The following is a 14627-nucleotide window of genomic DNA, read 5'->3' as shown; positions in this document are numbered from 1 at the left end:
ACATTTCTTATGACTATGTGCCGGACTTTGGTTGCGAGGCAAGTGCCCCCAGGTAATGGTTTAGGAATGGCGGGGTCGAAAGTGAAGAGGCAGAGAATGTGCCACCAAACTTGCTAGGCCTTTGGACAATCCCAAAGGGAGTGTCACTAGGACTCATCAAGGTCGTCACATCTGCGATAGGGTGGCTGCCTTGAAATGGTGAGCATCAACCCGAAGAAGTATGAAACCTTGCGTAGGTGGAAGTTGGCATCATCCATAAGAAGCATGAAACTTTTCGTAGGCGGAAGTTGCCCCAGAGGCGTTGCCAAAAATCCTCTGGGAAAGTGTTCGGGATCTCCTAAGCTTGCCAGTGGGTGGAGGTAGTGGGGATGCCATCAATGTACTGCAGGAGGATCCGCCATTCTTAGTTTGGCGGAGTACCCGAAGAAGGGGGTGGGAGGGTCATCGAAGCAGTGGGGTCGTGCCAACTCCCCCACTGTACATGCATTAAGGGTTGGTTCTCCCAAATCCATTCCCAAAGCCATAAGCACTAAGATGCGATGCCCATGACCTCAAGAGAGGACTTCCTCTCTTGGAGGCCAACAATATGGACCCTCTGAAGGGGAGTGGAGGTAGTGCCGTCATGAGCGGGTGAGGCTCCCAAGGGGACCAACCTCCAAAGGGACAAAGGGGAGGCCCCCCACTAAGCCGGGAATCGGAAGGGGGGCCCCCACCCATCCTTGAGAATGAAGCCATCCAGGTGCAATGCAAGGCTGAGAGCACATCAAGCCCGGAGGAGGATGGCTGCAGGTCTATCAACGAAAGAGGTGCTGAACTCTCTCAAGTGAGCCATGGAAAAGAACCATCACACTTTTGGAGTCCAAGGGCCACGATGGGATGGGAGCCAAGAGGAGATGCGGCTTAAGAGAAAATCCTTCTGGGGCTGTGTCCTTGGCTGGGGACCAGGAACTAAACTTGTCCAGAAGGGCTCTGCTCTTTACTGCAGGGTCAATGAGGTCAAGGCCTCCTTGTTGACATAGTTGTACAAGTACTATCATAGCCACCTTGGCCCTTGCGGGCCTGCCGTCTCCTCCCGATTAAAGAAAGTTCCGGATCAGCCGCTGCAACTGGCCAATGGAGGAACAATGGAAGGCCCGACAAGAAGTGGTGTACCACATGGTGGCGTGGAGGACCCGGTTGGCCATTACGGCCCAGCCAGGGAGGAGAGAAGGGCAGTGCTCCTGTAGAGAAGTTTTCTCCAAATGCTCAGGAGGAGAGGGGCGATTTGCTGACATAACGTCAAGTCCCATTGACATACAAGGTAGCGCACTGGAGTGCCAAGGGGGGATCCATTGAAAACCGTCAATTGGCTTCCAAGTCAGATTGTGGGTGCCGTGCCGACCTAGAAACCACACGGCTTGTACCAGCTGATCCGAGGTCCTGAGGCGAGGCAAAAATCCTCCATCACTGCTGCAAATTGGCGAAGGTTACCCTCTCTGAGCTCTCCAGGTATGCAGCGGTTGTCAGAATACGCAGCGGAGATGATGACCAAGCCTGGGAACACAAGAGCAAAAGCAAAAACGCAGGCAGAAAAACAGCACAAGAGAGAGACAGATGTAGGCGTGTAACTCTGCTCTATATACACAAGAAGATCCCGAGATATAATACAAATGAGGTATGGGGGCTGAGGACCTATATATACTCCCCTAGAGGGCAGTCGGCCAGCATCAGGAAAGCCCATGACTGCTGAAAATAGCAGTCGGCCAGCTACAGATTCCTCCGCCTAGACAGAACAAGTCGGCCAGCACTCTGACAGCCCACGACTGATGTAGATCCAGTCGGCCAGCTTCAGAGTGCTCCTGGCATCACCTGGCAGCCCTCCCAAGCCTCAGAAAAATGGGAAAAAATAGGGGAAAAATACGGAGAGTGGGGAAAAATGGGAAAACACCTCATAAGGGCGGGCACACCCACAACAAAGGCCCTGGTGTATAAAACTGGACAGGAGATGACTTCTAACACCCCCTCTCAGCTCCTGGCTGTGTAACCAACCACTGGGAGCTGGGGTGCCGCCTGAGCAAATCCTGAGAGCGACTTCATGAAGAGGTCCACCGTACTGTCCTCCGTCGAACAGAACTCCAGCAAGATGTCATCAGCAACGATCTGTTCACGAACAAAGTGCCTCTGGATGACCATGGGTTCCTCCAGTGGAAGCCCAAACCTGCCATGCAACCTCCTCCTGCTCCGTAAAACTGCTCCTGGGCCATAAGTAGATCCCCTCGTGTCCAGATCTCCTCCCCAAACTGAGTCACTCCAACCGCGGAGTCGGACTCCATCCAACAATCCCCCTCCTGTGTACAAGAGTCCATGATCCTTCGCATGTCGCAGAAACCACAGGAAACGCAATCCTGCCTCTCGAGGAGACATCTGCAACCAAGAGCTCAACTGCCTCATCAGGAAGCTCCCGTCCAATCCGGTGTCCATCAACCAGATCAATGAACCATCCAGCTTCTGAGTCACAGAGACATCACACTGCTCACAAGGATCAACACCTGTTACGGTGCACAAGCAAGTCCTGGAAACCTGATGAAACCTGTCAGCCACCCCCTCTGAATCCGGAACCACAAAGCCTGGAGAAACCACCTCCTTCTGCAAGTAATCACCTGTCACCTGCCTGGCTTTCCGAAAGGTCCCCGTGGAAAGAACATCCTCAACTACTAGAAGTTCTATGTCCCGAACACGACGAGACATCAGAGCATAAGTGACCTGTTCAGCTTCCTCTGACTCACGAACACAAGAACTACCAACCTCAGTACTGGAAAGTTCCTGCCAACTGCTGCCATCTACTGGTAAGCTATCCACCATCTGGTCCCGGAAAGCCCGCACCTGCAGCGTATCCACACCTGAGTAGCTATTACCACACTGCCACTCATCACAATCTTGAGGACCTGGGAGAGAGAGTGCTGAAAGCCTGTAGACTCCATTCTCCACTCCACCTTCCCAAACCACTTGGCCTGTTGCTTTGTCCCGGAGAGCAACAAAATGCTCATCAAACTCCACCCGTACGCCAGCCTTGCAAACCTGATGCACTGACAACAGATGAAAACCAAGTGCCGGAACATACAACACCTGGGAGGAATGCTTCCCTCCTCTACCATCGGGAACTATCTCCATCCTGCCCTCACTGTGAACTGGGATAGTGGATGTATCCCCAGTAAGAATATGACTAGAAAGCCTGCAGAGATCCTGTAAACCGGAACGGGAAGGAGTCATGTGCCTGGAAGCACCACTATCAAGAATCCACTCCCGAGTATCCGTTGCGGAGAGTCCTCCAATCTCCTCCCTGCCTGAAGAAAATGAAGCATCGGTGTCCATCACCTCCAGGTGCACAAAAGCCGGAGTCTTCATGATTGCTGAGGAGTCTTCACCCTTCTCGGTCTTCCGCTTGGGACACTGCCTCCAGTAGTGGCCTTTCTCGCCACAATCATTACAGGTCCTCTCTGCCTTCAGTTTCTCGCGGTCACTAACGGACATCTTCTCAGAAGACTTCTCCGACGAAGCCTTCCCCTTGCCCGTGTTACGGCCTTTCGACCGTTGGCCAGTAAAGGCCTCCGAACCTCCACCCTGAGGAGGGTTCGTGAATCGTTCCTCCTGGTCCAAGACCATAGGCACAAGCTCCTCCCACGTGATGGTGCTGAGCCTGCCACTGGTAATCAACGACGAGTAGAATGCTGAGTACGAAGAGGGCAAATGTGACAGCAACGTTATGGCCATGTCCTTTGACGATATCTCCTTCCCAGCCTGGAGAACTTCCTGCTGAAGAGCCTGCAGCTTGTTAATATGCTCCCGCATCGTCGACGACTTTGCAGGGCTCATAACCCGCATCTGTACTTCCAAGGAAATCCTCTTCATGGGCGATACCCTGTTGTAAAGTGAGGCCAAATGCTGCCATATACCTCTGGCCAGCGTCATGTGCTTTACATGATTGATTACCTGTGGTGTGCAGTTGAGGAAAATAAACGAACGGACCCTGGCGTTGACGCGATCCCACATCTGCGTCTGGGCCTCCCGGTCCTTTCGGGTTGACGGTAACTCCCCTTCCTCTACTTCCGGCCGTGGAACACCAACAACGACAAAATCGGCGAGGTCGTAAGACTCCAGAACGGATTCCATCATCACCTTCCATATGCCGTAGTTGCTCCCGTCCAACTGACGGTCCACCGGGAACGTGGGGAGTGTCGGGATCTTCACATGTCTCTCGGCCATCTCAGACAGATCTGCCATAGCGGGGATGTACTCTGAAAAGGGTGGGTGGGTGGGAACAAAGAAGAACTGATACCTGCAAGTGGCTGTCCAGCAAATCAGCCCGCCTTCCTCTTGCTTCTCCTCTTCCCGATCAGCCCAAAACAGTCCACCAATCAGCCACAAAAACAGCCCCCCTCTTGCTCACACAAATCGCAAGACCTATCTAGAGCCTAGGCTCTGATACCATGTCAGAATACGCAGCGGAGATGATGACCAAGCCTGGGAACACAAGAGCAAAAGCAAAAACGCAGGCAGAAAAACAGCACAAGAGAGAGACAGATGTAGGCGTGTAACTCTGCTCTATATACACAAGAAGATCCCGAGATATAATACAAATGAGGTATGGGGGGATGAGGACCTATATATACTCCCCTAGAGGGCAGTCGGCCAGCATCAGGAAAGCCCACGACTGAGGAATATGTCCATGACTGCTGAAAATAGCAGTCGGCCAGCTACAGATTCCTCCGCCTAGACAGAACAAGTCGGCCAGCACTCTGACAGCCCACGACTGATGTAGATCCAGTCGGCCAGCTTCAGAGTGCTCCTGGCATCACCTGGCAGCCCTCCCAAGCCTCAGAAAAATGGGAAAAAATAGGGGAAAAATACGGAGAGTGGGGAAAAATGGGAAAACACCTCATAAGGGCGGGCACACCCACAACAAAGGCCCTGGTGTATAAAACTGGACAGGAGATGACTTCTAACAGCGGTTTCATCGGCAAACATGGAATCAAGGAGCTCCTCGAGGGTCCGAATGGGGAGGGAAGACCCTTGAGTCCTGTGTCTTGAGCCTGGAGGTAAAATTGCATCGCCTCCGCGATGACGAAGAGAAAGAGGAAGGGCGCTAGTTCGCAGCCTTGCCGCATAGAGTGCGAAATGGCAAAGCAATCTCCCCCCTTTCCCTGTATGAAAACCTGGTGAGGATGCTAGAGTATTAGGCAGAGATGTCTCATACCCAAGATGGTGAGAAGCCCAGGAAGATCACGGTCCCCTCCAGGAATGTCCAATCCACTCTATCTTAAGCCTTCTCAAAGTCAAGAAGAAGCCCTCGCCTCCTGGTGGTCGTGGTGGCCTCCATTGTTATCCAAGATGCTCCTATCCTGGATAAATCCTTTGTGTTAATTGGATCAGTATCGGGAGGTGCAGCTGAAGGTGGAGGCTGAGTGCCTTGGCGAGGATCTTATAGGCTGTCCCTAAGAGGGTGATGGGTCTCCACTGGCGAATCTCTAGTTTATCACCTGAAGATGGAGGCTTGGCGAGGATCTTATAGGCTGTCCTTAAGAGGGTGATGGGTCTCCACTGGCGAATCTCTGAAGGTGGAGGCTGAGTGCCCTGGCGAGGATCTTATAGGCTGTCCCTAAGAGGGTGATGGGTCTCCACTGGTGAATCTCTAGTTTAGGATGAGGCAAATGATACCTTTCACCATGCGAAGGAGCCAGATGACCTCGTTGAAAGCTGCCTGGAGGCTAACCTTCATGATGTCCCAATGCTGCATGAAGAGAGAAACCGGGAATCAGTTCTCCTTGGGGCCCTACCTACGGGGGAGTGCTTGGAGGGCAAGCCTAAGCTCCTCCAAGGAGAAAAGGAGATTGAGTGATACCAGAGGGAGTTTGAAACACGAGCCTGAATGTGATGCCAGACCCTTTGGCGGGCCTCCTCAGGCTTGGTACCACAGGGGGGGTGGTATTGGTGGGTGGTCTGGCTCAGCAGAGGGCAAGGCATGGTAATACTTTGAGGCGATGGCCCGGACCTTTGGAGGGGTGGCCGCCATCAATCCATCCAGCCTGCTTAAGGACTGATACCCTTGCCATGGACCATTATCTAGTGTGTCCTTGCCTTGAGGTGGGCCCTCATGCAGCGGGACGATTGTTGGTATTGGTGCTGGTGCTCATCACGGTGATGGTTGTGGCCACCAATAGTGTGCCAATGTTGGTTTTGCTCCTCTTGGGGATGAGGAACCGCTTGACGAGATTCCTTTTTTTTTTTGGGGGGGGGGGGGTTTGGGGGGATTGTGTGTGCGAACAGTTGGGGCAAAGGGGATACACAGGTGGCGGGGGATGCTTGAGCAGCACACAGGAGGCTCAGCGAGCAGAGGGCACAAGTGAAGTGGGACAAATGAAGGCGAGGGGCAAGGGTAAGTGCTGGGTGCAGGCAATCTGCGGGGCCGCCGGGGGGGGGGGGGGGGGTGGGGGGGTGGTCAAGACGGGAGCTCTAGGTTGGTTCTAGCTTTTGGACATCGGGCCAAGTTATGGAGTCCTTCTCCAAGATCCAAATCTCAAGGTGTTCTCCCAGCTAGGAACACACCGTGAGCCATCAGATCGAGAATGTTTTAAATGTATAACCTTGATAGTGCACTTTACTGGTCATTCTGTGAATGAAGACTTGAGTAGAGTTCCATGTTGATAGAATTGTGTTTGTTTCCCTTGTCTTTACATTTTCCTACTAATTTTGCTGCTGAAGCAGGGACAGATGATGACCTTCCACCTTCTCAACCTGGCCGGGCCTCCAGAGGTGGGAGAGTTAGTGGGAATGGAAGGGCCATGAGTGGTGGGGGGCATTACGGACGCTCAGCTCAAGATCAACATTTGCGCAAGCTTGAGAAAGATGCATACATTGCCGTTCTTCGGGCCTTCACTGCACAATCAGAAGTTATTACATGGGTAAATCTCTTATCCTTTTTGGTTTTACTATGATTGGATTAAGTTTATGCAGCCCCCAAACAAAGATAAATTTATCGTAAACATGATTTAAATTGTAAATTATGTGAGAGAATTTAGGCTAGACAACAGCTCATTTTTCGTAAAAAAGGTAAGTTTTTGAATGATATGTAGCCGTCCACTCACTTGTACAGGATTTGGATCAGCTATCAAAACATTTGTGTAAAAGGTAGTGCCTCACAGAGTCACAAGATAATGATACACTTAAGAGAACCACGCATTCCCCTCTTCGTAGGCTAACTTTATTTCTCAGCTGGACTGGGCAGGGATCTACACTAGTACCACAATAAATAGATGTCATGTGGATCCGTCAATCCCGATGCTCATGGACATGATTATCCTCGCTATCGGGTATATGGGCATATTTAGGGGTAGATTTGGACTGGATTTCAGGGCCCTATAGGCACCCGGAAGTGCCCTGAACATAGGCCCATGGATGGGACACCTTTTGGGCACAGTTTGGAGTGAAGAGACACAAATCCCCGCAAAGAATTATACATGAGACCCTAGAGGAGGAAAATCACAAGAAAAAGCCCGGTCCCTTTATATGCAAGTACGCGGGCTACATGTGGGAACGTCCCCAAAATCAGATGCTTTGGCACTCTGCTAAATGCTGGACGTAGATGAAACACCCCCCCCCCCCTTCCTTCCTTCCTCACAGACACATGGAGAGCAAGGAAGGACATGACACTAGGAAGGTCCCTTATCATCAGTTCCCCGATGTCACTAGCAGACTAGCAGACAAACCTTCTTGGATAGGTGGGGGCACACAAGTTTACATAGAGAATGATCTCACCCCAGCTCAAGTGGCACTCCGGTGGGAAGTGATAGTGACAGTTCATAAGGCCCACAAAGTGGACAAGTGGGCGGTGGGATAGAGATGGTGTGATCATTGTTACTGAGTTTCGCCCCAAATAAGGGCAGCATGGGGTCTATGAGACCAAAAACCCAAGGTTAGCGGTACGGAACTGCAATGGCACACTGTGGTCGGATCTAGGAGGTTTGAGTGAGAGTCTCACATGCAGGGCCATTTTCTATACAGTGACTCGTTAGAAAGTGCTGAGATGGGTTTACCATACATAGCTGGGTTTGAGTGGGCTGTAATTCACCCCACTGGGTGTGAGAACACGTATTGGGTACTGTCTCTTAAATAACAATCACTTAAACACTTAATGAATTGGACACATCACAAAACTTAACAAAGGTGAAAATTGAAAATTGCACATGCATGTTACATTGGGGCTGGAACCCCCCCCCTCCCCCCCCTCAATACCAAGTATATTATTGGAGTATTTTATTTGTACAATGTTCCAAATTTGCCATGAACAAAGAACCGAATACAAATACCAAACAATGTTTGTCGGGGAACAATTTCATCGTCGAAGACTTTCAACAATTCCGTGTCACTCATTGGAGAGAAGCAAACGCGGCCCTGGTGTTCTGGGTCCACACGACATTGGTGTGCCCATACTAGCACCTGGCTTGCCCTCTCACAATGTGGGAAAGCTGAAAATGGAGAATTGGCGCCGGTGGACACTCCCGGGCACAATTTCAAGCAACGGTGATATTGTTGCTGAATTTCTGTCGTGTAAACTTCAAAGGATTGGTCATGGGCGTTGCCCATAGGCACAAAGAGGCACTAAGGACACTTGGAACAGCCCCAAATCAGCACAACCAGCCCCCAGAATGGCTTGACCAGATCAAAACAGGCTGTCCAGCAGCATGGGCAGATTGGGGCAGCACACGGAGACCGAACAGCAGCAAAACCAGCCGGCTGATGATGACGTGGCACCCACAAAGGCTGCCCTGATGAAGTAGCCGGAAAGCTGACATGGAGGGATGTAGCAGGACGTTTTTTTGATGCTGATCACAGATATGTGCTCGGATTTGCAAATGGATGAGTACAGCACCCGCAAAGAGCATAAACGATGGAGAGCTAGGCATGCAACAAAGTGACGATTTGCTTGCAGAGTGGTGAAAATGAATCGTGCATGAGATTTGAGTTGCCCACACCAACTAATGGCCACTTGGGTGGTCACCCCACTTATGGGGTGCCCACCCCACACAATGGTCACTAGGTTGCCCAAACCGGGTGCCCACAAAGTTGGGCCCCAAGCACTTTATAAAAATGTCCACCCATTTTAAATGAATGTCAACCTGCAAAGGTTTTAAACATTACTAATCACTTTAATAACTAATGCAAGAGTTTTTGAGTGCACTTACCACCTGTTCACAGGGCCCAAAACACGTCAAAATATAGGGCAATCGCATGGTTCAGCATTGGCAGCACACCATGGATGGCATGTACATCAGTTGGACATTAAACCTGCTTTCTTGAATGGTGACTTGCACGAGGAGGTATATGTATCCTAGCCTTGTGGTTTTGTACAAAGGGAGTAGGAAAGCAAAGTATGCAGGGAAGAAAGCCTTATTTGGCCTTAAGCAAGTTCCTAGGACTTGGTATGAAAAGATTCATGCATACTTGGTTATACATGGTTTCTGCAACAGTCCTACTGAAAGTACCCTCTATGTCAAGAGGACTTAGGATAGTTTCTTGGTCACCATCCTGTACATTGATGACATGTTGCTCATAGACCCTTATAAGGAATAGACTTTAGCTTTCAAAGTTGAATTACATTTATCATTTTAGTTGTCAGATTTGGGTTAGTTACATTTTCACTTGGGCATTCAGTTTTTACAGCATGATGATGGCATAGTCATGATGCAGTCAAAGTACATATAGAGACTTCTTAAAAGGTTTGATCTTGAAAATTGTAAGCCTGTGTCTACACCAGTTGAGACTGGTGCCAGGCTTAGCATTCAAGATTCTTGAGAGCCTTTCGATCAAACATTATATCAATAGGCTGTTGGTTGCTTGATTTATTTATGCAACACGAGGCTAGACATTCAGTTTGGGGTCTCTCAATTGAGCAGGTTTATGCATAGCCCAAGCTCCAGGCATTGGCAGGCTATCAAGCGGGTGTTCCGCTACTGGCAGGGCACTTAGTACCTCGGATCGTTCTATCGTTTTTTTTTTTTTTGGGGGGGGGGGGGTGCACAGCTGCATGCCTTTACAGATTCGGATTGGGCTGGATGCTATGACACTAGGGTGTCCACTAGTGGATTTTGCTTCCATGTTGGTAATTCATGTATATCATGGCTCAGCAAGAAGTAGCCAACAGTGGCCACTTTGAGCTATAAAGCTGAGTACAGGGTAGCTTTTATAACTACAGTTGAGTGTGTTTTCCTCAGACGCCTTATGGCCGATTTGGGTATTGGACATCCGTTCTCCACTACCATTTTCAGTGACAGTCAGAGCGCATTGGCAATTGCAAGGAACCTAGAGTTTCATGCTTGCATTATTTTTTAAAAACACTTACAAACTATGGAGCTTCAAGCTTGAATGTGAGGGAAGGTTGGGGGGAGGGGAGGAGTCTACAGTGCTTGAGGAACCAGAACATGGAGATGTGTCTCTCCCAGTTGGATCTCCCAATTGTCCCCAAAAAAGAACTTGCATGGATAATCCAATACCAAAGGTCTCCCAGTGTAGCGTTTATGCCTAAGGGACCGTCCTTGCACAAATATGAGTAGTGCATCCAGGGTGATAGGTTTAGGGACTCCTCTCTAGATCAAAATGGCCATATCCAAATCTTCTCCCTTGTACATAACCTGAGGATCTGATTGTCTAGCCTACCTATACTAAGGATCTCCAAGCATAGTAACATGAAATGTTTCGTTCGTTTCGTCGTTTCGTCGTTTTGAAGGTTTCGTTTCGTTTCGTTTCAGCTGTTTTGGACGAAACGCAAAGGTTTCGAAATGACACTTCTTATCTACACATACCCAACAGAAAGATGAAGATGCATGTTTTGGAACTAGTGGGTATGAAATTCATGATTTTGGGAGTAGGTTTTTTGGTATTTTCAAAATTTGGGCAAGAAAAGGAGAGAAAGAGAGGAGGCAAGAAACAAGTTGGAAGGGAAGAGGAAGGTGAGAAGAAGAGGAGAGAAAGTTGGAAGACAAGAAAAGGAGAGAAAGAGGAGGGAAGAGGAGGGTGGACCGTGGAGGAGAAGAGAGAAAGAGGAAAAGGGAAGAGGAAGAGGAGGCATGGAGGAGGAGGAGTGGACAAGGAGAAGAGGTAGAGCAACAGGTTGCGGCCGAGAAGAAGTGTTGGATGTGTCAAGTGGCAAATGGGCAGGGAACAAGGACAGAAATGACGACAAAAATCGCATTTGCAAAAAAAAACCTCCCGTCCGTTTTTTTGACCTCACTTTACACTTTTTATGTTATTATTCTCCTCACTATAATCAAAGGGTGAGAAGGACCTTAGAGTTGGGAAATTTTCTTGAGTTTAAATATAAGTCCATCGAACCTAGTCATAAGCTTTTCTACCCTATTCAATGGGACACCAACTCATCCCATCATCAACTAGTTCTCCAATAGAGTTGATGGCATCAATGGGACTCTGACACTAACTCATCTCATCATCAACTAGTTCTCGAATAGAGTTGATGGCATCATCAAGATCTTTAACCTATTTTTATCTTCTTCATTTAACTTAAATTAATCCAAATTAGATTTATAAAACTCTAATCTACACAATTTTCTAAATTCAAGAGAGTAAACAATAAGAAGAGTTTAATTAATCTCTTAATTAATCTTTATTTAACTTAAATTAATCCAAATTAGATTTATAGAACTCTAATCTACATAATTTTCTAAATTCAAGAGAGTAAACAATAAAAAGAGTTTAATTAATCTTTCTAGGATTAAGAAAGGTTGGAATGTAAAGAAGAGAAGGGGGTGGTCTTTTTATCAAGGCATAGCATTTGAATTTAATTCAAACATTTGCAAAACATAAAAATTAAGAAAACCATAGATTTTTCATTAAACAAAGTAAGAAAATTAGCTTACATGGAGCTTATAAGCTCTCCTTTGGCTTGAGGGATTGAGGGTTCTACTCTTGTTTGAAGCAAGAGTGGCCACCAATTCACTTTGGAGAGGATTAGGCCAAAAACAATTGAATTATTAAAAAATTCAATGTAGATGGCTCAGGACAGGAGAGTAGAGTAACAATGCATAAACACCATTAAGCTTTTAGAAAGAGAGAGACTTCTATTTATAGGAAAAAGTGAGCCTCTAACCAAGCAAACTAATTCTAGAATTTTTAAGATCAGTTTGGTGTCACCAGGAGGTGAAACTTTTTGCAGTTGTTTTCTTTATTTACATTTCTTTATAAATATATATATATTTTTCTTTTCTTTCTCTTTGGTTGCTGTTGTTTTCCCCCGGGATCTCTTGGAAGGGCTTGGGCCATTGCAATGTCAGAATGGGTCAGCCAGTGGGACTTTGGACCAGTGGTTGGCTAAGCCTGAGAACTACACTGAAAGATGAATGACAGTGTCCAGGACATGGCCACTGAATGAGGGCATAGGCCGGTTTACACTAGTAAGTGGCCGCCACCGAAATGTGAATGTATCTTGAATTCTAAGCAAATTTTGAAGTGACCATAGTGGTCAAAGATGGTCAGGAGACCAGAAGGAATGCAGATGACATCATCCCTAAAATCTAGGAAACTGCTATTTTGGGCAGTGTCGGAATTGAAAAGTGTTCACGTCAGTTTGTGCGGAATGTCAAGGGGATCAAAAGCTGACAAAGAAGTGTTGTGAGAATGTGAACCAGTCAGGAGATTTTTAGCCTGGAAGATTGCATGTGGAAAAGGCTTAAAAATGTGCCAAGTGTCAAATTTTGGTGCATTTTCCTCATTGAGAAGAGGGAAGCGTGGGAATTTGGGAAAAGGAGGCTCATTTGCAGCCATCGTGTGGTTTTGTTGCAGGAAAAACAGCTATGGTGGTGCACTCCCTTGCCCTACAACTCATGAATTGAGGGTTGAGCTTGCTCCCCACCACAGCCTCTCTCTCTCTTTCTCTCTCTTGCAGACTATGGAAATGCTCTCATCAGATAAAATCAGGTACAGTTGTGTGAATTTCATGCTTATATGCAAAGGCTAGTTGCCTCCTTGAACAGGAACAGGTGTAGTTGGTTCCTACATCAAAGCAGGGACGGAAGAGGGTAATAACCTCTTCAATACAATGCTGTTTCAGCACTGTTTAGGTGCTGTTTTTGGGCTGTTATGTTGCCCGGTTGATGCCAAAATGCAGTAGGACTTTGCTAAAGTCCTCCAGGACAATACAAAGGTTATTTTGGGTTGAAAACAGAGCTGAAAACAGGTCTGTGTGCAGGAAATTACAGCAAGCTGAATTGTGATGTTTTGGACTCCATTGGGTAGCGTGATGCCTATGGAAGTGAGCCTGTCAGTTGGGACTCATTCTGAGATGTTATGGAACAGTTTTAGTGTAGTTATGCTAGCAAATTTCTCCCAGAATTTGTGAAACTCAGCTGATGCAAGTAGAGTGCTTTGTTGCACTTGTGCTTTGTAATTTCCAACATTTTAACAATAAAGAAATACCGCAAGGGGCGCCGGACTTCGGGGCCAATGTGTTGTTGAGCGAGGGAGCGAGGATTTTGTGATTGTGTGTCTGAGTAAGACCAGGTTATTTGTGAATGAATTACCGCTTTATGTGTCCATAGACCGGTTTTATGGTTTCATTGCCGGGATAGGGTCCTCTTTTCTGCAAGAGCCCGGACACGGATTGGATTGGGTGAACAGGAGACACACATAGTGAGGTACAACTGATTACAGGTGAGAAAGAGTACGGTCTCTTTCTTTGGACACAGGCTCCCTTAATTTTTCAGTTGACAGTATGACAGACAAAGGGAAAGGCAAGCTCCCTGCCGAAGAGAGTTCCTCTTCTACTCGCAGACAGCGTATAGAGGTGACAGGTGCTCAGGTGTCAGCCTCTGCTCGGATGGAGCCAGTAGTACAGCCAGCCTTGTTAGAGGAAGAACAGGAACAAGAGGATTTATTTCATGCGTAGCTCCTGAGCATGGTTGGTACCTTTGAACAGTTGGTGAAGAATCCCAGGATGAAGAGGTATTTGCAGTCAAGGACAGGGGATTCCCACGCTGAATCATCTCAGCATGCAGTTGACAGGACACAGGAACAAATGCCAAGGATGCCACAGCATGTAGAGCAGACACCAGTAGTGGCAGCCGATCCAGTGCAGGATGTTACACAGGCACAGGTACATGCATTTAATGGCCAGGAAAGTAATGTGCAAAGGGTCATGCCGACCATTCCTCCTTTGGTTGCTGTCCAACCCGTTTATTTTGGTGGTGGGTCTGTTTTCCAGGCCATGGCTAGGCCGCCCACAGTTTTGCCAGGATTGATGTCAAGAGGGTCACCAGGAATGATGCGTATGGAAGCTGTGAACCCTCTTTATGCCAATATAGGTGTGCAGCCCGGATTTCAAACTTATTTTAGCCCAGCTTTGGGGCCTGCAACGCCTGTCAGTGTGGCTGAATTTTCTCAACCTAGTGGACAAAGAGCAGTAAGGACTGATGCAGAAAAGGTGCAAAAGGATTACAAAGAAGGAGGTCAAGCAGTAAAGTTTGACACTTTCAGTGGGATGCAAGACAAATTGAAAGCGCTGACTTTCATTCAGCAGTTTGATGCAGCATACACTAGGGGTAACTTTACAGAGTCTTCTAAGGTGCGGAAGGCTGCTACTTTCT

The 14627-nt window shown here is 48.0% G+C and overlaps 1 protein-coding gene across 2 annotated transcripts in view; it reads left to right on the top strand.

Moving 5' to 3' along the window:
- Window positions 1-14627, top strand: part of LOC147604515 (protein EMSY-LIKE 3-like) — a 73100-nt gene that overhangs the window by 39412 nt on the left and 19061 nt on the right. The window contains exon 2 of one of the 2 annotated variants that reach the window (XM_086794954.1): window positions 6742-6938. In XM_086794954.1, coding sequence (XP_086651080.1) covers window positions 6742-6938 — 197 coding nt within the window. The remainder of the gene's footprint in view (window positions 1-6741; window positions 6939-14627) is intronic. The other variant, XM_086794955.1, reaches the window with a different exon arrangement.

The sequence above is a fragment of the Cibotium barometz genome, chromosome 61 (genome assembly GCF_041138505.1).
Source record: "Cibotium barometz isolate CiBa-2024 chromosome 61, ASM4113850v1, whole genome shotgun sequence".
Taxonomy (NCBI): Eukaryota; Viridiplantae; Streptophyta; class Polypodiopsida; order Cyatheales; family Cibotiaceae; genus Cibotium; species Cibotium barometz.
The sequence above is the reverse complement of the archived record's forward strand: the minus strand, read 5'-3'. Positions and strand labels throughout refer to the sequence as shown.